Source organism: Cervus elaphus, chromosome 10 (genome assembly GCF_910594005.1).
Source record: "Cervus elaphus chromosome 10, mCerEla1.1, whole genome shotgun sequence".
In the NCBI taxonomy this organism is placed as follows: Eukaryota; Metazoa; Chordata; class Mammalia; order Artiodactyla; family Cervidae; genus Cervus; species Cervus elaphus.
This window is the reverse complement of record NC_057824.1, coordinates 40,790,451-40,817,621: the sequence shown is the minus strand read 5'-3', so window position 1 is coordinate 40,817,621 and position 27,171 is coordinate 40,790,451. Positions and strand designations below refer to the sequence as shown.

The window sequence follows — 27,171 nt, the reverse complement described above, 5'->3', positions numbered from 1 at the left end:
CAGGCCCATAATGTGTCATTCAAACTTTGAGGATAAAAGAAGATGTATTGAGTTTGCCAAAAAGTTTGTTTGAGTTTTTCCATAATGTTATGGATTATGAATCTTACCCAAATGAATTTTTTGGCCAACCCAGTATTAACAGTTATACCCAGATAACAGATGAAACCTGGGATAACTAGAGTGTAAGGTCATCCTTCTTGGAGGCCATTGTGAGGACCTGGCTTTCATTGTCGGTGACATGAAAAACCATTGAAGGGGTGTGAGCAGAGCAGTAACATGATCAGATTTAGAGGATTTTTTTTCCTCAATATTTTATTATATAGAGTTTTAAAGTTTACAGCACAATTGGAAGAATTGTACAGGTAACACTGATAACACCTACCACCTAGATGCTCTAACATTTTACTGTTTGCTGTACCACATATCCTTATCCACCCACCCATCCACCTTTCTTATTTTCTTCATACATTTCAAAATAAGCTGCACAAAATGGTATACTTCCCTCTCAACACTTCGGTATATATGTCAATTAGAGTCCAGTGTTGACTAGAGTCCAGGTTTTTCTTTTCCTTTGAGGCAAACTATCCATATAGCAAAATGCACAGGTGTTAACTGTGTTTCAACAGATATATAATCTGCATAATGCAAGCCCTTATCAACGACATCACTGTCTCCCCCTGGAAAGTTTCCTGTTGGCTCTTCCTTGTCCCAACTCCCTAGAGGCAGCACTGTTCTAATTTTGCTTTTGATTAGGTTAACCTGTTCTTGAACTTCACAGGCATGGAATTTGATAGTAGGCATTCCCTGGTGTCTGCTTTCTTTCATTCAGCGTAATGTTTTTAAGAGTCGGCCACACTGTTGCTTGGATCAGTGGTTTGTTCCTCCCTATTGCTGGGTTGTAGGCTGTACACTTGTCTCTGACCAGGAGTGCTCTGCCAGGCAGAGAGCAGATGGTTCCAGGTCCCCTCGCTGATTCTAGCTCCCTGTGCAAGTATGTCAAGGCTGGTGCTCAGAGCCCTGGATAAGGGCATCCCAGAGAGATGGATAGCCTTTTCTCAGGGCCCTTCCTAGAATATCTGGGGGCATCAGTCCCCAGACAGAACTATATCAGAGGTAGAATCTAGGGTGACCAAGCATTCTGGTTTGCCCAGGACTTTCCCCTATGTTAACCCTTCAAGTGCCATTCCCAGGAAACCCTCAGTCCTTGGCAAGCTGGGATGGTTGGTCACCCTAGCAGGATCCCACCACTGCCCCTTGAGCCCCAGGCCCTTTCTCACTCCACACTACACGTCCTTCCTTCTAAGGACTGATGTTCCTTATACTCTAAACTGTTCTGCTGCTCCCTAGCTCTAAAACTTCACATGGCTCCCCATGGCTTTGTCTGGCAACCCAAAGGATATCCTCAGCCTACATCAGTGGTTCTCAAACTTTGTTGCACATTGGAACCACCTGGGAACTTTTGATGCCTAGCTTCTAGCCCCAGACATGTTCAGTGGTATAGGGCATGACTTGGGCATCGGCTCCACAGGTGATGCTAATATCCTGCAAAATTTGGGAACCAGTGGCCTATGGCTAGGACTTACTTGACTTACATGGTATTGAACATGTTGCCAGCACTTAAAATCAAGTGATTTCATGTAAAAATCTGGACTCCCGGCCTCCGTTGACAAAGCAGATGCTCCAAGACTTAGAGTCTGCTAACAAGGATGGTCATCAGCCAGGAGAACAGAGGGCTGGCTGTGCATGGAGGCAAAGCATGTGTCCTTCGGTCCCCGCAGTCCCCATCACCCCTCCACGCCTTGCTCTGCTTTTTCAGGTTCACTTGCATGGCCAGCAGGCCAGTCTGAACTCTCCAGCCTGGTCCTTGCTCACCTCAGCCTCTTCGTTTCTTCTTCCAGGGTGCTTACCTTATTCCTGACCTGCCACATGGGCCTCGTGGTGCTCTTTCCCACCTACCTTTGCCCATGCAGTTCTCCCACCAAACTCCTTATCGTGGCAGACCAGGCCCTGCTCAGTTTGGCCCCAGCCCACCTCTCTCGCTTGGGCTCCCCTGGTGGCTCAGCTGGTAAAGAATCCACCTGCAATGGGGAAGACCTGGGTTCAATCCCTGGGGTGGGAAGATTCCCCTGGAGAAGGAACGGCTACCCACTCCAGTATACTGGCCTGGAGAACTCCATGGACTCTATAGTCCATGGGGGTCCCAAAGAGTTGGACACAAGTGAGCGACTTTCACTCACCCACTCACTCACCTCTCTCACCCCTCTGCCTGAGCTCTCTACCATCTGACCCACGACCACACAGAAGCTGACCAAGCTAGTTCCCGTCTTAGCCTTCGCTCTTCCCTCTGCCAGAGAAACCCTTCTCTTCCTCCTCTTCTCTTTCTTCCTGGCCAATGCCTACCTATCTTTCAGGCCTTGGCTTAGCACTCTCCTCCTTCAGGGAGGTTCTTTGATCCTCAGACTAGGTCAGGTTCTGGGTTAGTCACCAGACTTCCTCTTTCACTTGACATCTCACTTCCTGTGCTAAAGTAAGGCCACATTGTTCATTTCTGTTGCAGGGCCTTCTGTAGTGATTGGTAAGTAGTAGGCGTTTGTTAGTGATCAGTGAACGAAAGACCATCTCCTTTCTCCATTGGCAAATCCTACTCCTTTTCCTATTACATTTCTACTATAGCATTCAACTCTGTGTTCTCTTGGAGACCCGTAACTTTACTGAGATCAAATGATCCATTGAGTTTTAGCTCAGGTCCTTCTCACAGTGGGCTCAGAGGGTCCCAAACCCATCCTGTAGTTGTTTGCCCAGTTTCAGAATGCATATCTGGAATTGGCATACTCAGCAATGGATGAACTCTCCACGTCAGTTGAAGGCAGGGCTGTAACTGGTTGGTGACCCCCAGGTCCCTGCACTGGGCAAGTGCAAGGACAGAGCACAATAACTTACTCTGTTCTCTTATATTTGTCTGTTGGCAATGACTTTTCTGCCTGTCCCCTCCTTTGTTGCTCCAGTCAGCTCTGGGATGCAGCTGTGGTGATGTGAAGGGTTCAGGACACAGAATAGGAATGGAGGTATTCCAGATTCAGGTGATTTGTACTGTGTGATCTTGGGCAAGTCATTTCCCTATCTAGACCTTAGCTGTTTCATCTGATACATGGAGCCAATATTATCTTTTCCATATACAGTAAGTCCCCTACATGAGAACCTTCAAGTTGCGAACTTTCCACGATGCAAACGTGTTCGTATGTCCAGTCACGTGAGTTAGTCCACGTGTCTGGTGTACACTGTCAGTGCATCCCCTATGAGTGGTTGTGCTTTGGTGTCTTTTACTGTACAGTACTGTATAGAGTACAGTAGGACAGTATCTTTATTTCAAGCCCAGGATGCCCAGAAGCAAGTGTAAAAGCAGCAGCAGTGTAGCTGCTAAGAAGCACCAAGTGATAACAGTGGAAACAAAAATGAAAATAATTGAGAGAGCGGAGCAAAGTGAAAAGATGGTAGATGTCACTCATTCTTAAAACATGAATCATTCAACCATCAGCAGGATTCTAAAGAACAAGGACAAGATCATGGAACATGTGAAGTGAAATCTGCTGTGCCGATGATGTCAACAATAGTGTCAGAGAAGCATGGAAAATTGCTGGAGGGGATGGAGAAACTTCTCAGAGTGTGGATGCAGGATCAGCATCAGTGTCAAATCCGGCTCACCTTAATGCTGATTCAAGAGAAAGCTAAAAAGCCTTTATGAAGGCTTGAAGAAGAAACAGGGCGAAGAATCAGAGGGTGCATCTTCAATGCCAGCCATGGTTCAAAGCTACAGTCAACCTTCACAATGGAAAAGTGGCGAGGCCACGAGTGCAGATATAGTAGCTGCCTCGGAACTTCCTGAAACCCTTTGAGAAATTATCGTACTGTACTGTACTAATGAAGACCTGATGGAATTGAAGGCCCAGAGGAAGGACGAAGAGAGACAAGAGGAAAAAGTAAAAGAAGAACTGAAGTGATTCACAATGATGGAAATGACAAGATGATTTTATTTGAGGAGGCAGTTTTAGTTTTCGAGGCATAGGACCTGAACGTAGAATGGTACGTGAATGTTGTTCAGGATGCTATCCAGCACTACTGGGTCATCTATAATGAGAGAAAAAGAGCTACTGCCCAGTCCATCACTGGACTTTTTTTTTTTTTTTTCCAAGAGGGTAGATAGAATTGAATCCAGCAAGGAACCAGAACCTGTGCCATCAACATCAGGCATGAATGAAATTGCAGCTTGCTCTCCGTCTCCTATTGCTGACGACCCTTCAGTTCTACCATCTCCCACCTCCTCTCCTTCCTCCAGTCAGTAACTCTTCCTGCCTGTTCACTGGATGCCAGCCCCTGGATGCCAGCTGCTGTACTGTACTTTTCAAGGTACTGTACTCTAAGATTAAAAATGTTTTGTTTGTTTTTTATGTATTGTGTGTGTGAAAAGTATAAAAAAACCTGTTACAGTACAGTACAGTACTACTGTAGCTGATTGTGTTAGTTGGGTTCCTAGGCTAACTTTGTTGGACTTAGGAACAAATTGGAGTTATGAATGAGCTCTCCTAAGGAACTGGTTGGTATGTAGGGGACTTACTATATATATACCAGGAGCAGAGTGAACCAAGTGCAGATCATGTACCCTGAGAAGCTATATAGACACCAAATTTTTGTAAAGTGAATAATATTTCGAACCTTTAAGTTTTACAATCACTGATAGGATTGCAAGCACTATAGGAAATTTAGGAAATGCAGTGCCAAAGAAAAGAAAGTAAAAGTCCGTTGTATCGATAATAACCTCAGCTGAGGTTTTACTGTATCTATTGTAAGATATGGTGAGGGAACTGGAGCGGGGTGGTTGGAATCAATGAAGATAGCCCTAAATGGGGCACCAGGGGTCTGGTTCAGCTGCCGGGTGACTTCAGTCGCCTTGTCTGTAGAATTGGATCCACAGGCCGTGCTCCCCTCACTGCCTTTGGTGAAGCTTCCTGCAAACAAAGGAGGGCAGCACGCCTTCCAAACGGCCGACAGCCAGGAAAGCGCGCCTCGGCGTCGCAAGGGTTAAGGGCACAGAGCGCAGAGCCCGGCATCCTAGAGAGGCCGCGGGCGGACTTCCGGCGCGCCGATGCTCTGGGCGCGGTTGATCCCTGGGTTGCGAGGAACCAGCAAAGGTGTGTGTGTGTGTGTGTGTGTGGCCGGTTCTCTGTCCGAGCTGCGGCAGATCAGGGTCACCGAGGCCAAGCCGTGCCGACGTGTCCCCTTCCTCCGAGTTCCTGATCAGCATCTTCTCCCGGGGGCAGCATGTGAGGCACTCTGGGCCTTTAGTCTCCATGGCTGTAGTGCCGGCTTGAGCATCCCGGGACTAGCCGATCACAGTCGGTTTTTTCTAATTACATACCCCCCAGGGAAACTACTATATCCCCATTATCCTCAGTCCAGCATATTTCCCCTCCTTACTACAACTTCGGGAGCATGTTCTCATTTTACAAGCAAGAAAAGTGAGGTTCAGGGCGATTTTCTCCACAGTCATGATGCACGACGGTGGCGGAGTAGGGAGGATATAAACCAAGTTTTTGCGATTTGACTGGCAGATCTGTTTGGGGGAATATTAACTAATATTGAGTGCTTACAACTAGAATCTTTTCATAAAGGGGCAAAAGCTTACCACAGGGAGATGATGGGGGGTGGTACTCATAGATCTGGCTAAGTTGTGGTACTCAGATCCGGCTGAGTTATGTAAAAGATCTGGTTGAGTTAAGTAATAGTGAGCTATAATAGTGGTCCTGGTTCAGGTATCTTTGCATCCTTTACCTCAAGGAGAAAAGATAAATAAAATTTAGCAGCTTTCTCTCTTAAAGAAAAAAGTATATATATACACACACACACACACACACACACACACACACACACACATATATATATTTACTTATCTGGCTCCTCAGGGTCTTAATTGTGGCACTTGGGATCTTAGGTCTTCGTTGCCACATGCAGGACCTTTAGTTGTGGCATGTGGGATCTAGTTCCCTGACCAGGGATCAAACCCCAGCCCCCTAGGGGCATTGGGGGTGCGGAGTCTTAACCACTGGACCACCAGGGAAGTCCCACAGCATATACCATACAATCTGCCCACTTAAAATAGATTCTTTAAGTATGTTCAGAGTTGTGCAATTCTCACCACAGTCAGCTTTAGAACATTTTTCATCACCCTCAAACCATACGCAATAGCAATCATCCCATTCTCCTCCAGCCCTAGACTATCACTAATCTGTTATATGTTCTGTCTATATAGATTTGCCTATTCTGGACATTTCATATACAGCCATATAAGGCCTTCTATGACTGGGGTAATCCCCTTTCTTAAAGTCCAGGCCTTGAGCTCAGAGCTTTGGCTTATAACCACAGCCAGTGAGAATTAGATACCATCACTTTGACATAGATAACCATCATTTTGACATTGTTGTATTTATTTTTTACCACTGTAGGGTAAGTTCCTGTTTGTGGTAGTGTCCTTCTTGAATAAATGTGTTTTCATTTTGAAAGTTATTTTTAAATGACAAGATTAAGCAAATAGCAGAAATGGTATATGAATGTCTGAAGGTTGGGAAGATGGGATGTGAATGAAGTTTGGAAAACACTAGATTGTCTGATTTGAGGCTTTCCAGGATGTAGTTAGAAAACCACCCTATTATTCCATTTCACTCTCCTAACGATTTCTCAGAAGAAGTGCATCATTTTACTGATGAAGAAACAGGTATAGCAAAGTTAACTATGGTATCTTGTCCCAAGGTCACACAGCTCGTGACAGAACCTAGATTTAACCCAACGTCTAATTCCAACAACCACCTTTTAACCAAATTTGAAAGTAAAACTTGAGGTGAGAAATGGACTAGCAGACTTCAAAGAGGACCCTAGCCACTAGACCAAAACTTGTGGGGACCTAGCTGGTTAAGTTGTTTTGGGTACCTTCAAAGTACGTGTGTGCTCAGTTGTGTCTGACTCTTTGGGGGCTGCATGGATGGTAGCCCGCCAGGCTCCTCTGTACATGGAATTTTCCAGGCAAGAATACTGGAGTGGGTTGCCATTTCCTACTCCAGGGGATCCTCCCAACCCAGGGAATGAACCCACATCTCTTGCATCTCCTGCATTGGCAGGCAGATTCTTTACCACTACACCAGCTGGGAAGCACCTTCAAACAAATAATCAATTGTTTAAACAAAACAAAACAAAACACACACTGTAATTTGTGACTCTAAGCAGAAATTCCATCTGAGGCAATGTTGGAATTTTCTTTCTCTCTCAAGGGCACACAAGAATCCAAGAGGTGTTGCCTGGATAACTAGAGATGTGGCATGTGTGTTTTGGTGCCAGGGAGAGTCTAATTCCATGGTGGGAGAAATTCCAGTTAAGGAATTCAAGACCTTGTACTAGAGAGGTGTCCCCCTAATTCACAAGGCAGCTGCAGCTGCAGTTTCTTCTAAGTAAAGTCCCTTCTGAGCAAATGCCACACCCCACTTTCCTTTCAAATCCCCGATGGGCCCAGGAGTTGGCATCTGAACCCAACTTTCCATAGCAGCGCAGGGGACACGGGTTCAATCCCTGGTTGTGGGAACTAAGATCCTGTAAACCATGTGGCACAGCCAATATAATAAAAAATAAAAACTTTTTTAAAGAGAAGCTGAACCAAAAAAGTTCAAAAGGAAAAACTAGGGAATGAAATATTCATAGAGGGCTTTGAGAAGCTCTGGCATATTCCTGGGTATCCCTAGAAGGTCACAAGCATGTGTAGAAAAGACCCGAGAAGACCCTAAACTCTCACCTCTAGCTGACCTTAATGCTCTGTGCAAGCAAGAAGTGGAAGTTAAAGCAGTGTTGCACACATACACACAGTCCCTCAGAAAAGACTAGGAAATTTACTAGTTGAAGGCATCAGTTGTCCAATCATTAGCTGACCACTAAGCAAGTTAATTGAGCACAGACTTTAGTGGCCATGCACAAAGAACAGTCTTTACAGAATTAATCTAGGAAAGTTCATAAATAGCTTCAAGAACAACAACAAAGCCTGAGGAGGGGTAGAATCTGTCTTTTGGAGTTGCCACATTATAATATTTAAGATGTCATCATTGGGAATTCTCTGACAATCCAGTGGTTAGGACTCCATGCTTTCACTGCTGAGGGCCTGGGTTCAATCTCTGGTTGAAGAGTTAAAATCCCACAAGCCAGGACTTCCCTGGTAGTCAGGTGGTTAAAACTTGGTACTCCCAACGCAGAGGGCACAGGTTCAATCCCTGGTCAGGGAACTAAGATTCCACATGCCAAAAAAATAAAAATTATTAAAGAAAAAAAAATTCTGCAAGCCACATAGTGCAGCCAAAAAAAGAGATGTCATTTTCAACAACAAAATAATTATGAGACACATACATACACACATATATATCAAATAGAAATAGGAGTTCTGGAGCTTAACAATACAAAAATACAACTGAAAAGAAAGATTCAGCTAACAGGGCTCTGTAGCAGATTTGACTTGGCAGAACAATCAATACAATTGAAGACAGGTCAATTGAGGTTACACAGTCTGAGGAACAGAAAGAAAAAAGAATTAAAAAAAAAAAAATGAATAGTGTCCCCAGAGACCTGTGGGATATCATCAGGTGTACTAATATACACATAATGAGAGTCCTAGAAGGAGAGATGAGAACTGTGTAGAGATGGTAATTTTAATCCCCAAGGAAACCACTGAAAAAGTAACTCAAAAGAATAGACTAAAAGAAACAAGGGAATTAAAATGGAATACTAGAAAATATTTAACACAAAAAGAAAGCAGTAGTGAACAGGAACAAAAAGTGAAAGGCATATAGATAACAAATAGTAAAATGACAAATGTAAATCCTATCTGTTAACAATTACATTAAGTGTAAATAAACACTGAAGTCAAAAGATAGAGATTTGGCAGATTTTTTAAATCTTAATTTAAAAACCCCAACATGATCCAACTATATGATATCATTATAATCAATGACATAAATAGGTTGAAGCTAAAAAGATAGAAAAAGATATACAGGAGTAACTGTAAGAGATGTGGAGTGGCGATGCTAACTACTAGACAAAACAGAATTCAAAACAAAACTTGTTACTAGAGACAAAAGATATTTTATGATAATAAAAAGGTTGACCTATCTAGAAGACTTAATAATTATAAGCATATAGGTGCCTAAAAACAGAACCCCCAAATACCTGAAACAAAAATTGACAAAACTGAGGGAAGAAATAGACAATTCAGTAATAATTGTTGAAGACTTCAATACTGTACTTTTGACAATGGATAAAATAACCAGACAGAAGATCAGAAAGGAAACATATCCAACAATAATGGAGTAGGTTTCCAATCTATTTCATTCCTAGGAACTATGATCAAGTACCATTGCCAAAGATCTCTGCTAGCCAAGAAATCAGATTGCCTGGTGGTCCGTGCTGCCCTTTACAATTGATGTGTCTACCTTGTCTGGATCCCCTCATGTGTGTATTAGTTGCTCAATCATGTCTGACTCTTTGCAACCCCATGGCTGTAGCCTAACAGGCTCCTCTATCCATGGAATTCTCCAGGTAAGAATACTGGAGTGGGTAGCCATTCCCTTCTGCAAGGGATCTTTCTGACTCAGGGATCGAACCCAGGTTTTCTGTATCGCTGGCAGATTCTTTATGGTCTGAGCCACCAGGAAAGCCCAGATCCCATCATACCCACTGATATTAGGGAGCCCCTCCTCAAATAGTGATATCCTCTATAGTCATACCTGGCCTACAAAAGAGAATAATTACTTAAAGCATGGAGGTGCTCCCTTCAATGCTTTAGCAAAGAAATTATCTTCTGGGTCCTCTCACTGAATACAGTTGACAGATTGCACTTGATAAATCTAATCTATCACACTAAACCTTTAGATTCTCTCTTCTATGTGATGCCAGGAACACTGTAGCATCTTGACCTCACTAAGTGTAGGCTGCTATTAAGTCCAAAATTCAGTTAGCTGACCAAGTAATTTCTTAGTGCCAACTTCTTAGCACATTAAATCTGGGATCTTTAGGAAATATACCCATAAATGAATGTGGCTCTAGTTAGAGTTATAATCTACCCTCATTGCTCTAACACCCTTAAAACCCATTCTCATGCACTTCTTAGGTTTCTGTCAGCATATTAGCAATGTATTACAATTCTTCCAATGTATAAGATGTTCCTTCCTGGATCATAATGTGTACCTGTTCCCCTGGAATATGTTGAGATTTGACCCTAGTTAAAGGCTTAAACTCAACGTTCAAAAAACAAAGATCATGGCATCTGGTCCCATCAATTCATGACAAATAGATGGGGAAACAATGAAAGACTTTATTTTGGAGGGCTCCAAAATCACTGCAGATGGTGACTGCAGCCATGCAATTAAAAGATGCTTGCTCCTTGGAAGAAAAGCTATGATCAACCTAGACAGCAGAAACATTACTTTGCCAACAAAGGTCCATCTAGTCAAAGCTGTGGTTTTTTCCAGTAGTCATGTGTGGATGTGAAAGTTGAACTATAAAGAAAGCTGAGCGCTGAAGAATTAATGCTTTTGAACTGTAGCGTTGGAGAAAACTCTTAAGAGTCCCTTGGACTGCAAGGAGATCCAACCAGTCCATCCTAAAGGAAGTCAGTCCTGAATATTCATTGGAAGGACTGATGCTGAAGCTGAAACTCCAATACTCCAGATGCAAGAACTGACTTCTTGGAAAAGACCCTGATGCTGGGAAAGATTGAAGGCAGAAGGGGATGACAGAGGATGAGATGGTTGAATGGCCTCACCGACTCGATGGACATGAGTTTGAGCAAGCTCTGGGAGTTGGTGATGGACAGGGAAGCCTGGCATGCTGCAGTCCATGGGGTTGCAACGAGTCGGACATGACTGAATGACTGAGCTGAACTGAAAGACTCATAGGTAGCAAGGGAGACAAATTTTGAGTGGAATGAGCACCCCTTTTCAAGGCATTTGCCCCAGGTAGTTATCACAGGGTTTTCAAACAGAGAAAAGTTAGTTTCATCAGACACAGGAGAGCAAGCTACTTCCAATGGCAAAAGAGACTCAGAATGACTTGGGAGTTCAATATTGTCTCCTTTGATTCTAACCAGATGCACCCTTCCAAATTTCTGCACCCTATTCTTTCCTGATTGATAGCCTAGATTTCCTATAACAAATTTGTTAAGACAGTGAATTCAGTTGTCATTTTCTCTCTCTAATCACTCAAGTGCACTGCAAAGAATCCCTCCTACCACACAGTCTAGAGTTATTACTACTGCCATAGGAGCCAGGAGAAGCAGCCAGTTGGACTCCCAAGGCATATGCTTTAGTTGGTACCCCATCACAATCGGCCACAGGTGATAGTTTGATTAACTGCGATGCAACTGCATAGTGTGGTTTATTAGCATCCCATTTCCCATTGACTGGAGCTCAGCACTCAAGGTTGTGACCATATCACTGCAAAATCCCATCTCTGTGGGTCTTCCTCCTAGAACCACTCCCAGAACCAATTATTGTATCAGTCAGGGTCCAACCAGGAGGCAGAAGCCACCATGGGAAAGTTTAACATAAAGAACTATTGATAGGAATAATAGGGAAATGGCTGCTGCGGCTAAGTCGCTTCAGTCGTGTCCGACTCTGTGCAACCCCATAGATGGCAGCCCACCAGGCTCCCCCGTCCCTGGGATTCTCCAGGCAAGAACACTGGAGTGGGTTGCCATTTCCTTCTCCAATGCATGAAAGTGAAAAGTGAAAGTGAAGTCGCTCAGTCGTGTCCGACTCCTAGCGACCCCGTGGACTGCAGCCTACCAGGCTCCTCCATCCATGGGATTTTCCAGGCAAGAGTACTGGAGTGGATTGCCATTGCCTTCTCCGAGGGAAATGGCTAACGAGGGCTAAAGAGAATTCTAAAGAATACAGAATTAGATATTAAGATCAGCCACTATCCTTAGGACTGATGTAGAGAGCCCAAGAAAGATCCCTTTCCCACCAGGCTGAGATCAGACTTCATTTGAAAGGATCTGGCAGACAAATTGCTGACGGCCTTTCTACGTGACTTCCTGGAAATCAGCCCTCTGGAGTGTCAGGCGAAGCTGTAATCATGGAGCGTTGCTAGAACCAAGATCGCAGGAGGTGTTCTCTACAGGAGCCAGGTGCTGGAGAGCTTTGTCAGTACAGGGGTCAGCACAGTAGAAAGTCATGCCACTGTGGAGTCATGTGGTAGAGAATATACACCCAGTGAGAGCCAGGTGCTGGAGAAAGCGGCACTGATAAAGGAATCAAGCCCTGTCAACATTGGAGAAAGTGAGCTTGGTAAGAACAGTGCTGGAGAAAATCAGCCTGCTCCCGTTGTCAAGTGTTGGAAAAAGCATGCTCTGCAGATCAGTGTGAGAGAAAGCTGTGTGAGGGTCAGGACTGGTGGTGTACAAGAGGAGTCCAAGCGCTGAGTCCAGTCACTGCAAAGGCAGCATGTGGTCTGGGGTCAGCGGTGTCTGAACAGAGGTAGAGAGAGAGGTAAGGCAATGTGGTTGCAAGTTGGGAGCTGTGAGCTCATCAAAGGACTCCTCACTCTCACCTCTAAGGCAGGGAACCACTGGATGTGCCCACATACATGTGCCCATGCAAAACTGCAACAGGAGCAAGAAAAGACCCTCAACAGTACCAGAACCAGGAAGAGCATCTCCTTCCTCTTTCAATGTCCCTCCAGCGCCCTCTACTGACAAAGCTTAACATCGTGTTCACTGCAAGGAGAAACGTGTACATAGTCCAGTTCAGTATCTCAGAGCAAATACTAAAGCGTGAATTTGGAGCTGAGAGGCAGTAACTTGAAAACTGTCATAGTGGCAGAATCCCCACATAGTCTCTCTGAACCACAGACTGGGGACCAATATAGCAAGACAGGCTAAGTGAAAGTCCCACTTGCTACAAAGACAACAAACCAGTAAAAATACCACATCCCTGGGAGAAGTGCAGAAATTCATGCCAAAGAACTGAAAGAAGCTGGGGTAGTGAGACATATAACATACCCATTTATCCCGCCAGTCTGGCCTGTTCAGAAGTCAGATGGAGAATGACTGTGGACCAGCATGAACTGAATCAGGTGATGATTCCAATTGCAGTTGCTGTCCCAGATTTAGTGCCTTTCCCTTGGTATTTGGTAATTGACTAGCGACTTGGCTTTTTCTCCATACCAACATGCAAGGTCCACCAGAGCAGTTTCCTTTTTAGCTGGCAACGCCACTGTATATCTTCAGGATGCTCCAGGGATCTGTCAATTCTGATCTGCTGTAATATAGTCTACAAAGATCTCAATCATCTTAACATCCCACAGACCACCACACTGGTCCACTATATTGAGAACATTATTAGATCTGATGAGCAGCAAGTAACAAGTACCTTAATTGTCCTAATAAGACATATGCAAACTAGAAGGTGGGAGATAAATGCCCTCTAAAGGCTCAGGGGGTACTTCCCTGGTGGTTCAGTGGTTGAGAATCCACCTGCTAATGCAGGGGACATGAGTTCAATCCCTGGTCTGGGAAAATTCAACATGCTGCAGGGCAACTAAGCCCCTGCACCACAACCACTGAAGCCTGTGCTCTGGGATCCATGCTCTGCAACAAGAGAAACCACTACAATGAGGAGCTCTCACACCACAACGAGAGAGTAGACCCCGCTCGTCACAACTAGAGAAAGCCCACGTGTAGTAATGGAGACCCAGCACAGTCAAAAAAAAAAAAAAAAAGATTCAGGGGACTGTCACTCCAGTGAGGTTTCTGGAGATTCAGTGGCCTGGAGTATGTAAAGATTTCTCCTCCAAGGTGAAAGAAGGTTGCTCCTCATACAACCTACTCCCCCTCATAGAGGAACAGTGCTTGGTAGGCATGTATGGATTTTGGAGGCAATGTAGCTCGTCAGTAAAGCCCCCTGAGAGGTGCCAGTTTTGAGTAGAGAGCAGGGCAAGAGAAGGTTCTATAACACTTTCAAGGTGCCCTGTCTCTGTACCTATGATCCAGCAAAGCCAGTGACTTTCCAGCAAGCACCAAGAGCAGAATCAAAGCACAGACTCACAGGATTTTCGATAAGTGTAGGCTCTTTCCTGTAGACAACTGTTCTACTTTTCAGAAACAGTCTCTGAGGAGTTCTTTGGTGGTCCAGTGGTTGAGAATCAGCCTGGCTGTGAGGGGATACAGGTTCAATCCCTGGTCAGGGTAACTAAGATCCCACATGCAGCAGAGCTACTGAGCCCACGCACTCTGGAGCCCATGTGCCATAACTCAAGAGTCCGTTGCACAGCACCTGATGGAGCCAAATACATATCTTGAAAAATCTGTAGCTTAAGGGACTTCCAGGTGGTCCAGTGGCTAAGACTCCAAGCTCCCAATGCAGGGGACCTGGGTTCGATCCCTGGTCAGGGAACTAGATCTAAGACCCAAAGCAAATAAATAAATATGTTTTTAAACTCTATAACTTAAAAAAGAAACAGTCTCTGGCTTGCTCTTGGGACGTGGTAGGAACTGAACATGTAGCCAGCAGATACTGGGTGACCAAGCAATCTGAGATACTCATCATGAAAGGGTGTTGTCTGACCAGCCCAACCGTGAGGTTGGGTGTCCACAGCAGCAATCTGTCATCACCTGAGATAAGAGACCAACCTTGGAAAGGTCCAGAAGTTACGAGCCATTTACAGGAGCAGGTGGTTTCTGTTGCAAGATCTCTCCCTCCATCACTGGCTGTGCCTTTCTGGGGTGTCCCTTACACCCAGCTGACTGATGAAGAAAAGATGCACGCCTGTTTACGGGTGACTCTGGCTGTTATGAGCTGTCAGTGGGCAGCCACAGCTCCCCCCACCAGCTGGGTAAACCTGAAGGATGCTAGTGCAGAAAAATCCTCACAGTGGACAGAACTTTGAGCAGTGTCTTTGGCTCTTCACTATGTCTGGTGGGTGAAATGATCAGAAGTATGGACCTGTATTAATTGATGGGTGGTTGCTAAGGTTTGGCTGGCTGGTCAGGAACTTGAAAGGAACAGAATTGGAAAATGGGTGACAAGAAATCTGAGTCCTTATAGCCCTTCTATTTTTTGCACCGGGTCTTATTTGCAGCATGTGGGTGCTTTGTTGCAGCATGGAGAATCTCGTTCCTTGACCAGGGATTGAACCCCGGGCCCCCTTCATTGGGAGCGTGAGTCTTAACCATTGGACCACCAGGGAAGTCCATTATGGCCCTTCTTTTAATAATCTTCCTCAATCAGTCTTACTTCAGTTGGAGCCATTTCATTCAGGAGTCCAGCTTTGTCGTCTCTCCTTTGCTTTCTTCAGTTCAGTTCAGTTCAGTCGCTCAGTCATGTCCGACTCTTTGTGACCCCATGAATCACAGCACGCCAGGCCTCCCTGCCCATCACCAACTCCTGGAGTTTACTCAAACTCATGTCCATCGAGTCGGTGATGGACCGACTTGACTTCCAGCCATCTCATCCTCTGTCGTCCCCTTCTCCTCCTGCCCCCAATCCCTCCCAGCATCAGGGTCTTTTCTAATGAGTCAACTCTTCGCATGAGGTGGCCAAAGTATTGGAGTTTCAGCTTCAGCATCAGTCCTTCCAATTAACACCCAGGACTGATCTCCTTTAGGATGGACTGGTTGGATCTCCTTGCAATCCAAGGGACTCTCAAGAGTCTTCTCCAACACCACAGTTCAAAAGCATCAATTTTTTGGTGCTCAGCTTTCTTCACAGTCCAACTCTCACATCCATACATGACCACTGGAAAAATCATAGCCTTGACTAGACGGACCTTTGTTGGCAAAGTAATGTCTCTGCTTTTTATTTCTTTTTTCTTTCTTTTTCTGCTTTTTAATATGCTATCTAGGTGGGTCATAACTTTCCTTCCAAGGAGTAAGCGTCTTTTAATTTCATGGCTGCAGTCACCATCTGCAGTGATTTTGGAGCCCAAAAAAATAAAGTCTGACACTGTTACCACTGTTTACCCATCTATTTGCCATGAAGTGATGGGACCAGATGCCATGATCTTAGTTTTCTGAATGTTGAGCTTTAAGCCAACTTTTTCTCTCTCCTCTTTCACTTTCATCAAGAGGCTTTTTAGTTCCTCTTCACTTTCTGCCATAAGGATAGTGTCATCTGCATATCTGAGGTTATTGATATTTCTCCCGGCAATCTCGATTCCAGCTTGTGCTTCTTCCAGCCCAGCGTTTCTCATGATGTACTCTGCATATAAGTTAAACAAGTAGGGTGACAATATACAGCCTTGACATACTCCTTTTCCTATTTGGAATCAGCCTGTTGTTCCATGTCCAGTTCTAACTGTTGCTTCCTGACCTGCATACAGGTTTCTTAAGAGGCAGGTCAGGTGGTCTGGTATTCCCATCTCTTTCAGAATTTTCCACAGTCTGTTGTGATCCACACAGTCAAAGGCTTTGGTGTAGTCAATAAAGGAGAAATAGATGTTTTCCTGGAACTCTCTTACTTTTTCATGATCCAGTGGATGTTGGCAATTTGATCTTTGGTTCCTCTGCCTTTTCTAAAACCAGCTTGAACATCTGGAAGTTCACGGTTCACGTATTGCTGAAGCAATTGGAGAATTTTGAGCATTACTTTACTAGCGTGCGAGATGAGTGCAATTGTGCAGTGGTTTGAGCATTCTTTGGGATTGGAATGAAAACTGACCTTTTCCAGTCCTGTGGCCACTGCTGAGTTTTCCAAATTTGCTGGCATATTGAGTGCAGCACTTTCACAGCATCATCTTTCAGGATTTGAAATAGCTCAACTGGAATTCCATCACCTCCACTAGCTTTGTTCGTAGTGATGCTTTCTAAGGCCCACTTGACTTCACATTTCCAGGATGTCTGGCTCTAGGTGAGTGATCACACCATCGTGATTATCTGGGTCGTGAAGATCTTTTTTGTACAGTTCCTCTGTGTATTCTTGCCACCGCTTCTTAATATCTTTTGCTTCTGTTAGGTCCATACCATTTCTGTCCTTTATCGAGCCCATCTTTGCATGAAATGTTCCCTTGGTATCTCTAATTTTCTTGAAGAGATCTCTTGTCTTTCCCATTCTGTTGCTTTCCTCTATTTCTTTGCATTGATTGCTGAGGAAGGCTTTTTTGTCTCTCCTTGCTATTCTTTGGAACTCTGCATTCAAATGGGAATATCTTTCTTTTTCTCCTCTGCTTTCTGCTTCTCTTCTTTTCACAGCTATTTGAAAGGCCTCCTCAGACAGCCATTTTGCTTTTTTGCATTTCTTTTCCATGGGGATGGTCTTGATCCCTGTCTCCTGTACAATGTCACGAACCTCCATCCATAGTTGGTTTCTTAGTCCTCTTCAGTAGTTTGTTAGCTTCTCTTTAGCTGTTCATGAGTTTATTTCCTCTGACCACTCAGAACAGCATTTTAGCTTCTCTCAAACAGCTGCTAAGTCGCTTCAGTCGTGTCCAAAGCTGTGCGACCCCATAGAGGGCAGCCCATGAGGCTCCCCCATCCCTGGGATGCTCCAGGCAAGAACACTGGAGTGGGTTGCCATTTCCTTCTCCAATGCATGAAAGTGAAAAGTGAAAGTGAAGTCACTCAGTCGTGTCCGACTCTTGGCGACCCCACGGACTGCAACCCACCAGGCTCCTCCGTCCATGGGATTTTCCAGGCAAGAGTACTGGAGTGGGGTGCCATCGCTTTCTCCACTCTCAAACAGAGGCAAGTAGTATAAGAGAGCAATGTTCTCCTGAATAGGCCAGGGTATTTAGTTTGGTTGGGCTGCCATAACAAAGTACCTCAGACTGTGGACTGAAACCACAGAAATTTGTTTTCTCACAGCTTTATTTATTTATTGGTGATGTGGCAAGGTATGTGGGATCTTAGTTCCCCAACCAGGCATCAAACCCGTGTCCCCTGCAGTGGAAGCAGGAAGTCTTAACCACTGGACCACCAGGGAGGTCTCCAATTTTCTCACAATTCTAGAGGCCAGAAGCCGGAGATCTAAGTGTCAGCAGGGTTGGTTTCTCCTAAGCCCCTCTTCTTGGCTTCCAGAGGGCCATCTTCTCCCTATGTCCTTGCGTAACCTTCCTTCTGTGTGTCTGTGTCATGAATTTGTTTTGTTTATTTATTATTTGGCCATACCATATGCATGTGCCAAAGAATTTATGCTTTTGAACTGTGGTGTTGGAGAAGATTCTTGAGAGTCCCTTGGACTGCAAGGAGATCCAACCAGTCCATCCTAAAGGAGATCAGTCCTGGGTGTTAATTGGAAGGACTGATGCTGAAGCTGAAGCTCCAATACTTTGGCCACCTCATGCAGAGTTGACTCATTGGAGAAGACCCTGATGCTGGGAGGGATTGGGGGCAGGAGGAGAAGGGGACGACAGAGGATGAGATGGCTGGATGGCATCACCGACTCGATGGACATGAGTTTGAGTAAACTCCAGGAGTTGGTGATGGACGGGGAGGCCTGGCGTGCTGCGGTTCATGGGGTTGCAAAGAGTCGGACACGACTGAGCTACTGAACTGAACTTTGCATGTGGGATCCTAGTTCCCTGATCAGGGATCAAACCCATGGCCCCTGCAGTGGAAACAGGGAGTCTTAACCACTGGACCACCAGGGAAGTTGCTTAATCTCCTCTTCTCAGAAGGATACCAGTCATATTGGACTAGGGTCCTCCTTAATGACCTTATTTTAACTTCATTACCTCTTAAAAGACCCTTCTCCCAACAGATTCACATTCTGAAGTAGCAGGTGTTAGGATTTCAGCACATGAATTTGAGGGGGGTGCATAATTCAGCCTTTAGGAACCAGTACTGAACACATTTGAAGACCCTTATCCTGCTGCTAAGACATAAAGAAGAGGAAACCTCACTGACGGCTCCTCGCGTGCCGGCAGCCATCTTCTCCAGTCCGTCTACCTCTGCAGCTCCATTCCAGGTCCTCAGAGGTGAGCAGACTAGAGAGGCTCTTCCGGGGCTGTATGTCAGGGGGAAAAGAGGGAGCCCCCGTGACGCCCCTCTTCCTGAGTTCTAGGCCATGTTACTAAACCCCAGAATTCATGATTTATCCATCCACCATCATTGGGAGGACGGGACCATGACAGGCCTCCCCTTGTAAAACCTGGTCTATAGAGGAGTAAAGCAGAACTCCCAAGTGGAAAAACATCAAGAAACTGGAATATAGATACATTTCTCTTTCCTAAAGTGAAAGTGGCTCAGTTATGTCCAACTCTGCAACCCCATGGACTCAGGCCAGAATACTGGTGTGGGTAGCCTTTCCCTTTTCCAGGGGATCTTCCCAACCCAGGGATCAAGCCCAGGTCTCCCACATTGCAGGCGGATTCTTTACCAGCTGAGCCACAAGGGAAGCTCTTTTCTAAGGAAGGTGGAAAAGAGGGAGTCCTTGAAAGGATTCCCACCTCTTTAGTCAGGCTCTTTTTTTAAAGTTTTGTTTGTTTGTTTGTTTTATGTGGAGCATTTTTAAAGTCTTCATTGAATTTATTACAATACTACTTCTGGTTTATGTTTTGGTTTCTTGGCCTCCAGGCTTGTGGGATCTTAGCTTCCCCACTAGGGACTGAACTGCACCCCCTGCGTTGGAAGGCAAAGTCTTAACCATTAGACCACTAGGGAGATCCCTCTGGCCAGGTTCTTTCACGAAACCAAGTGTATTCATTTTCCTTTGCTCCGTAACAAATGAGCCCAAACTTAGAGTTTAAAGTGAGACTCATTTATTATCTCACATTTTTGTTGATCAGAGACTATGGGCTTGGCTGGGTTCTCAGCTTAAGGTTTCATAAAGTGAAAGTGGCTCATTCATGTCCGACTCTGCAACCCCATGGACTATAGAGTCCATGGAATTCTCCAGGCTAGAATACTGGAGTGGATAGCCTTTACCCTTCTCCAGGGGATCTTCCAAACCCAGGGATCGAATCAGGGTCTCCTGCATTGCAGGTGGATTCTTTACCAACTGAACTATCAGGGAAGCCTAGGGTCTCATAAGGCCCAAGTCAAGTTGCTGACTGAGGTGGGCTCTTAACTAGAAGCTGTGGGGACAAATCCACTTCCATGTGAGTTCCATTTGTTGGCCAAATTCAGCTCCTTACAGTGTAGGATGTCTCCATGCTGGCTGTCGAGTGGAGGCTGGGTATCAGCTCTTCCAGAGGCCACCACAGGGAATTCCTTGGCGGTCCAGTGGTTAGGACTCCACGCTTCCATTGTATGGGGCCTAGGTTGGATCCTTTGGCAGGGAACTAAGATCCCACAGGGACAAAAAAAAGGCCATTGCATTCCTCATCACACGGGTCCCTTCATCAGCAAGCCAGCAAGGGCTCCAGTCCCCCTCATGCTTCACATCTCTGACTTCCTCTTCCGCCACCTGCTGGAGAAAACTTTCTTAAACAGCTACCTGATGGGTTGATAATCTCTATATCTTAACCTCAGCTGACTTGGATCTTTAATTACACCTCCAAAAATCCCTTCACAGCAGTACCTAGATTAGCATCTGATTGAAAAACGAAGGCACAGGAATTTTAGAGGGTTATCTTTAGAATTCTGCCTACCAGACAGGAATCCCCATCTTGACCTTGAAAGAAAGCCGTCCCCCTCTGCCAGAGGCTTCTTAGATCCTTGTTGTTGTTTAGTCTCTAAGTAGTGTCTGACTCTGTGTGACCCCGTGGACTGTAGCCCACCAGGCTCCTCTGTCCAGGGGATTCTCCAGGCAAGAATACTGGAGTAGGTTACCATTTCCTTCTCCAGGGGATCTTCGTAACCTAGGGGTTCAACTCAAGTCGCCTGCTTGGCAGGCAGATTCTTTACCACTGAGCCACCTGGGAAGCCCTCTTAGATCCTAGCCTGGCACCAAAGATCAGAAAATGTGGGCCATGTGCTCCTCTGGAGAGACCAGTCAGCTCCTCAACTGGTCCATAAATTCTTAGCAACTTGGTGTGAATGAGAAAAAGGTGCCCTTTCCTTCTACAGATCTCTGTTCGCCACAGTGTGAGGGGCACCCCCCCAAGAGTTGTGCAGTACACAACATGTACTGCTATGAGCAGTGGCCCTAATCCCAGTGGCATCAGATACACTGTACTTCCCAACCACTTGCCCACACTAGCTGTTGTCTATAGAGATATTTTTTTCCCAGAACACTTCTTTATGACATTCTTCACTGTTTTTTTTTCTAAATTTTTATTTATTTAATTTTTGGCTGCACTGGGTCTTTGTTGTTGTTTGAGGGCTTTCTCTAGTTGTGGTGCATGGGCTTCTCATTGCAGTAGTTTCTCTTGTTGCAGAACACAGGCTCTAGGGCACACAGCCTCATTGGTTGTAGCTCACGGGCTTAGTTGCTCTGCAGCAGGTGGGATCTTCCCGGCCCAGAGATCAAACCCGTGTCCCATGCATCTGCAGGCAGATTCCCAACCACCAGAGAAGTTCCACTGGCTTATTTTTATCTGTTGATGACTTGGGGGAAATACAAAATAAGATGGTCATCAGTTGACCTGAATAGGGTGATGAATTAGTACTCAGGAAAAAAAATTGTTTTATCTACTGGTTGGATCTAAACTATTTGGTCATATCTAAGTAAATAGCCAAGAACTTCCAAGGAACAAACCCTGAAGTCAGCAATATTAAGGTAAAAACAGAAGCCACTGTTACTCAGAGCCCATATCTATGTATATATAGATAGGATATATAAGCACAATATGCACGCACACACACTCGTATATATACATAACCTCATTTAACCTTCACAGGAACCCTATCAATTAGGCATTACATTATTATCCCCACAAGACAGACAAGGAAACTGAGGCCTGGTTACTTGCCCAAAGTTAAGGATGAAAAGAAGCTGAGTCAGAACTCAGATCTATGCTATCTGATTGATGCAAAGCCCATGCTCCTAACCACTTAGTGGAAATTAGCTGAGTGTCTATGCCCTGAATCGAGGCCTTTGCTCTCTGCCTCTTGCATCAAAGCCAGGGTTACTCTCTGGTGAGCCCAGTGGCCCAATCTGGGACAGGGAAGAGGCCAAGCAGAATGTCTTAGCTGTATTCATAGAAAGGGTTTCCCAGGTGGCCCAGTGGTAAAAAAATATTCCTGCTGCCAATGCAGGAGATTGGGTTCAATTCCTGGGTCAGGAAGATTCCCTGGAGAAGGAAATGGCAACCCATTCCAGTATTCTTGCCTGGAGAATCCCATGGACAGAGGAGCATGGCAGGCTACCATCCACGGGGTGGCAAAGAGTCAGACATAACTGAAGCAACTTAGCATGCACGCAGATATGTATTCATAGGGATGACCTGCAGGGAAAAGGGTGGTAGTGAGTAGTTTGTGGCTACAAGAAAGAGATGGCCAGTGGGACTTGGAAGGAGGAAAGATGGTAGGCTTTGTCTTGTTCACCAGGGTATCTCCAATGCCTGGCACCTTATTGGCCCACAGTTAGTGTTTGCTGAATAACTGAATAGCCACCTATGACAGCATGCCTGTGATAGTTCCTCACTGTGTTCTGTCTCTCTGGCCTCTGCTCCTGCTACCAACCTCTTCCCTTTCCAATAAATTAGCATCTGAACTGGATCTGAAAGCGTCCTAGATTGCAGGCCCTGTGGCAAGTGTTTTATCTACATTTTCTCCTTTAAAGTGAAGTAAGAACCAGGAAGTTCCCTGGTGGCCTAGTAGTTAGGATTCCAGGCTTTCACTGGTGTGGCCCGGGTTTCAATCCCTGGTTGGGGAACAAGCTGCATGATGAGATTACTTCATATTTCAGGAGGCTTCTGGGCTGGCAAAAATATCCACTACTTTAATGCTCAATTTATTAGACTCCATTAAACAAAAAAAGGAAAAATCTGAAAGCCATTTTTTTATGGGGGATTTAGGCTTTGATTATAAATTTAACCAATTAAATTATCTTAACTAATTTAAACTGCAAATACAAATTCAGTATCAAAAGATTCTTTTGATTACTTCATATGCTTTAAGGATACACAAATACAATAACAACAGAATTTATTAAAACCCATCATCAGGACTTCCCTGGTGGCCCAGTGGTTAGGAATCTGCCAGCCAATGCAGGGGTCATGGGTTTGATCTCTGGTCCAGAAGGAACCCACATGCCACTTGCCTAAAAAATCCACCATCGGGACTTCCCTGGTGGTCTAGAGGCTAAGACTCTGTGCTCCCAATGCAGGGGGCCAGGGTTCAATCCCTGGTCAGGGAACTTGATCCCACATGCTGCAGCTAAGGCTGGGAACAGCCAAATAAATAAATAAAATAAATAAATATTTTTTAAAAAATCCACCATCAAGTAGGGTTATAAAAGGGCTAAGACTATGGATTTAACTTTTTCTTGTCCTTATTCTGACACCTTCTTGAGGTTCCAGTTTTATACGTTTCTAGAGTTTCAGTAATTCTATCAGTTATTATTTTTATACCTTCTTGGAGTTTGGGTAATCCTACTCGATCCAAAAGAAAAAGGCAACTGTCTCAGAATCAGCTAAGGCTGCAAGTTCCGGTCAGACATAGGACCAGGTTAGACTGTTCTAAATAGGCAAACCTGAGCTGACCATTCATTAGCCCCAGCGCCTGCTCACGGTAAAGATTTTCCTGTTACTTGTGGAGCTTCTTGGGCTTCCCTGGTGGCTCAGATGGTAAAGAATCCACCTGCAGTATAGGAGACCCAGGTTCCATCCCTGGACCAGAAGATCCCCTGGAGAAGGGAATGGCAGTCCATTCCAGCATTCTTGCCTGGAAAATCCCATAGACAGAGGAGCCTGGCGGGCTACAGTCCATGGGGTCCTGAAGAGTCAGACATGACAGCGATTAAGCATGCAACCATGTACAGGGAGCTTTTAAGTCCCTCCTTTCCTCCATCCCTCTCTCCTCTCCCTTTCTATCTTCCTTCCTCTCTGTGTTGTATGCTTTAAAAAAAAAACACTTTTCATATGGAGTTTTTTTTTTTCTTTTTGGAGATTTGTGTAGAATCTTACTTCCCTGATCAGGACTCTAACCCATGCCCTTGGCAGTGAAATTGCAGAGTGCTAACCATTGGACAAACAGGGAATTACCCTTTACAGGTTTATATTGATCTTTCCAGTTTAACAAAGGGGTGCCAGGCCCTGCCTTCCTGACGGCCTGTGGCTTCCAAGATGCTTCCCATACTATTATCCCCACCTGATCGCTGAACAAACTGAGGCTTTGTAAAAAAGTTATGTAACTTGCCTAAAATCACGCTGCAAATAAGTGTAGAGCTGCAAATAAGTGTAGAGCTGCCTGGTTCTATCTGATTTTAGAAACAGCTCCCACAGGACCGGCCTCACCTGCCCGGTGTCAGAAATGGGTCTGTTACAGACTGTCCACCAAGTTGCTCGATTTAGGGCTCCCAAGGCAGGGTCTTCCTAGTCTCAGGTGGGCTGCGGAGAAAACACAACAGATTCTTCTTTCCTCCCTGCAGGATTCGGGAGTGAGGGTGACCAGGAGAGCCCTTCACGAGAAAGGCCTGAAAACAGAGCCTCTCAGGCGGCTTCTTCCCAGAAGAGGCCTCCGGACAAACGCCCGGCCCAGTTCCGCGGGGCCGCCGCCGCCGGAGCCCAGAGCTCCCGGGGGAGGAAGCAAGGCCCCGAGGGCACCCCGGACGATCCCCCAAGGGAAGGGGAGGTGAGCCGACTCCCCAGGCAAGGCGAGGCCCTGAGGCTTCCCTTGGCTGCCCCAAGATCCAGCCACCCACCCGCTCCCCCCGAGGGCGCAGAGAGCTTCCCAGCTCCACGGCCACCGTGGGATCATCAGGGGCGCGCGGCCCCAGCCTGCCCCGAACCTAAGGTCACAGCACTCGTCTGGCTCACCACCGACACCCGCATAGAGCAGGATCGACAGCCCCCCAAGTGAGGGAAAGGCTCCAGGCACAATCTGACCCCGTTGAGCGCCGGAGGACGCATCGCAGCCGGAGTGAGGGCGGGGCGCCGGGCCTCCACCCCGGGAAGGGCAGCCCGGGACGCGCCCCCTCTGCTCCTGGAGACCACATGCCCTCCCCACTCCCTCCCTCCGGCCTCCCCGGAGGCCAGGCTAGCGGGTGGGTTCATCCAGCGCCCGAAGACCTGCAGCAAGACCTCCCCACGGGGCCAGCCTCCCCGCAGGAAACCGACCTGGGCGGGCGGGGAGCGCCCAAAGCTTCTGGCACAGCCCCAGCGGACCGGAAAATCCCCACCTGGAGAAGGCCCGGGGCGAGGGAGCCTGGCTGCACTGCTGGCCCTGTCCTAGGAAATGTCGACATCTCCAGTTGATTGAGGGCTTACCCCGTGCCAGGCCTTGTGATTTATGGGAATGATCTCATTCAATCCTCACCACATCCCTGGGCCATTGGTGTTCTCATTATCAGCATTTTACAGAAGAAGAAACTAAGTCTCAGAGAGGTTAAGGCACCAGCTCAAAGTCACACAGCCAGAATGTGGCCGAACCAGCATTCAGACCCAGGTCTGCCTGCCTGACCCCACAGCCCGCCCAAGGGCACCGCTTCTCCTGTTGGCACATGAGTGAGGGGCACTGGTCTGACAGGACATCTGCTTGTGAAGCATCCATTTTTCTCCTGGTGATTATATAAAACACTTTTTATACTAAAGTGAGCAGATACTCACTGGAATGCAAGTGAACATTTGCACCAGCAATTGAGATGCAACTTGTGACATCATAGGAATTTTATGCCAAGTCCAACGCTTCAAGCTCAGCCCCTGGCTACCTGAGGTGCCCTCTTCTTAGACCTCTGCCTTTGGAGGGATGGTGACCAGGGAAGCTCTGCCCTGGACCAGCTCCTGGATGGAACCCTCCTGGAGGCCAAGGAAGATGGCCTTTCCCCAGTTTTCCATCCCATTGAGTTGCTTAAGGATGTTCATTCAGTTTCTCTGGCCTAATTTCCAAATTCCTGACAGATATCAATCTAGGATTGGGGATTGGAAACCTGGAAATCTTAGGAACTCCTGAAATCATATTATTCTGTATATTTCCTAACTTTCTATATCTTTTTATAATAAATAAGAAATACACTTTTAGTAGCAGTTCCAAAGAATTATAGGCTATAGCAAATATTCAAAACCAGGAAAGTACTAGAGAACATTACTGGCTAGGGTTAGGATAACAAAATGTTTTAAACCTTCAACAAGATCAACTGCACTACACAGAATCGTGTTGAAATTGCCAATTTAAAGACTTGTGTCTAAAACTTTTTCTCAGCACATCATTCATAGGATTTGTATAGGATATACAATACATTTAAACAGGTTAAATATTTACTTTAATTTGTGAGAATGTCTCACTGATAACACCAGATGGGGCCATGAATACTTTTTGTTTGTTTTTAGTGACTTGTGGGATCCTAGTTCCCTTGCCAGGGATCGAACCCAGACCCACGGCAGTAAATGCGTGGAGTCCTAACTACTGGGCCTCCAGGGAATTCCCACAAATGTGTTTTAATATGGCAACAGCTACCAAAAAAAGTCATTAGACTGTGACCCATTCTCTCCTATGTACTCCCATTCTAAGTTCCAGAAATGTCTACCTTAACCTTGGACTCCGTCAGAGTTTCCTTCTCATGCTTTCTACTTGACATCAGTGGAGTTCTTCGAACCAGGAACACCTCGATGTTTATTGTCAAGCATTTGTTCTCACGTGATTGGGAAGGACTTCTGCATCAAAATACTCTTCTAAGCTGAGCGGGACTGGCAAGGCAGATCTGCTGCGGAAATAGTTATCTCATATACAGTAAAGTCCACGCATGAAGCTTCACCCTTTCAGGAGCCTTAGGGCCAGAAAAGCCAGTTATGGATTCCAGCTCTGCCAGTTCCTGGCTGTGAGACCTTGGACAAGTCACTTTACCTCTCTGAGCTTCGATCTGATAGATAGAATGATACCTGGGAGATAATGCAGTTGCTTTGTGAGGCAGTACTGAAGACGGAAGGTTAACAATGTGGCTTTGGAGTCAGACAGGCTGAGGTTTGAATCCATTATTTACTACCTCTTTGATCCGGGGCAAGGTCTAACCACTCTGAGCCCCACTTTTTCTCTTCTGTAAAATGGCACAAAAAAAAAAACAAACCCACAAAAAACTGATGGAACCCATTTCATAGAATTTTGGCGAGTTTCAATGA

General features: G+C 45.7%; 1 protein-coding gene across 2 annotated transcripts; it reads left to right on the top strand.

Annotated features, from left to right (window-relative positions):
* The first annotated feature begins 2,153 nt into the window (after positions 1-2,153).
* LOC122701628 (salivary acidic proline-rich phosphoprotein 1/2-like) lies at positions 2,154-25,776 on the top strand. 2 transcript variants are annotated; one of them, XM_043914778.1, is made up of 2 exons: positions 2,154-4,404; positions 24,489-25,776. In XM_043914778.1, exons 1-2 carry the CDS (start codon positions 4,362-4,364, stop codon positions 24,917-24,919), a joined length of 474 nt encoding a protein of 157 aa, XP_043770713.1. In that variant the 5' UTR covers positions 2,154-4,361; the 3' UTR covers positions 24,920-25,776. The 2 variants fall into 2 exon arrangements, with proteins under 2 accessions (XP_043770713.1, XP_043770712.1); XM_043914777.1 differs by lacking the exon at positions 2,154-4,404 and adding an exon at positions 4,453-5,186.
* The last annotated feature ends 1,395 nt before the right edge of the window (positions 25,777-27,171 follow it).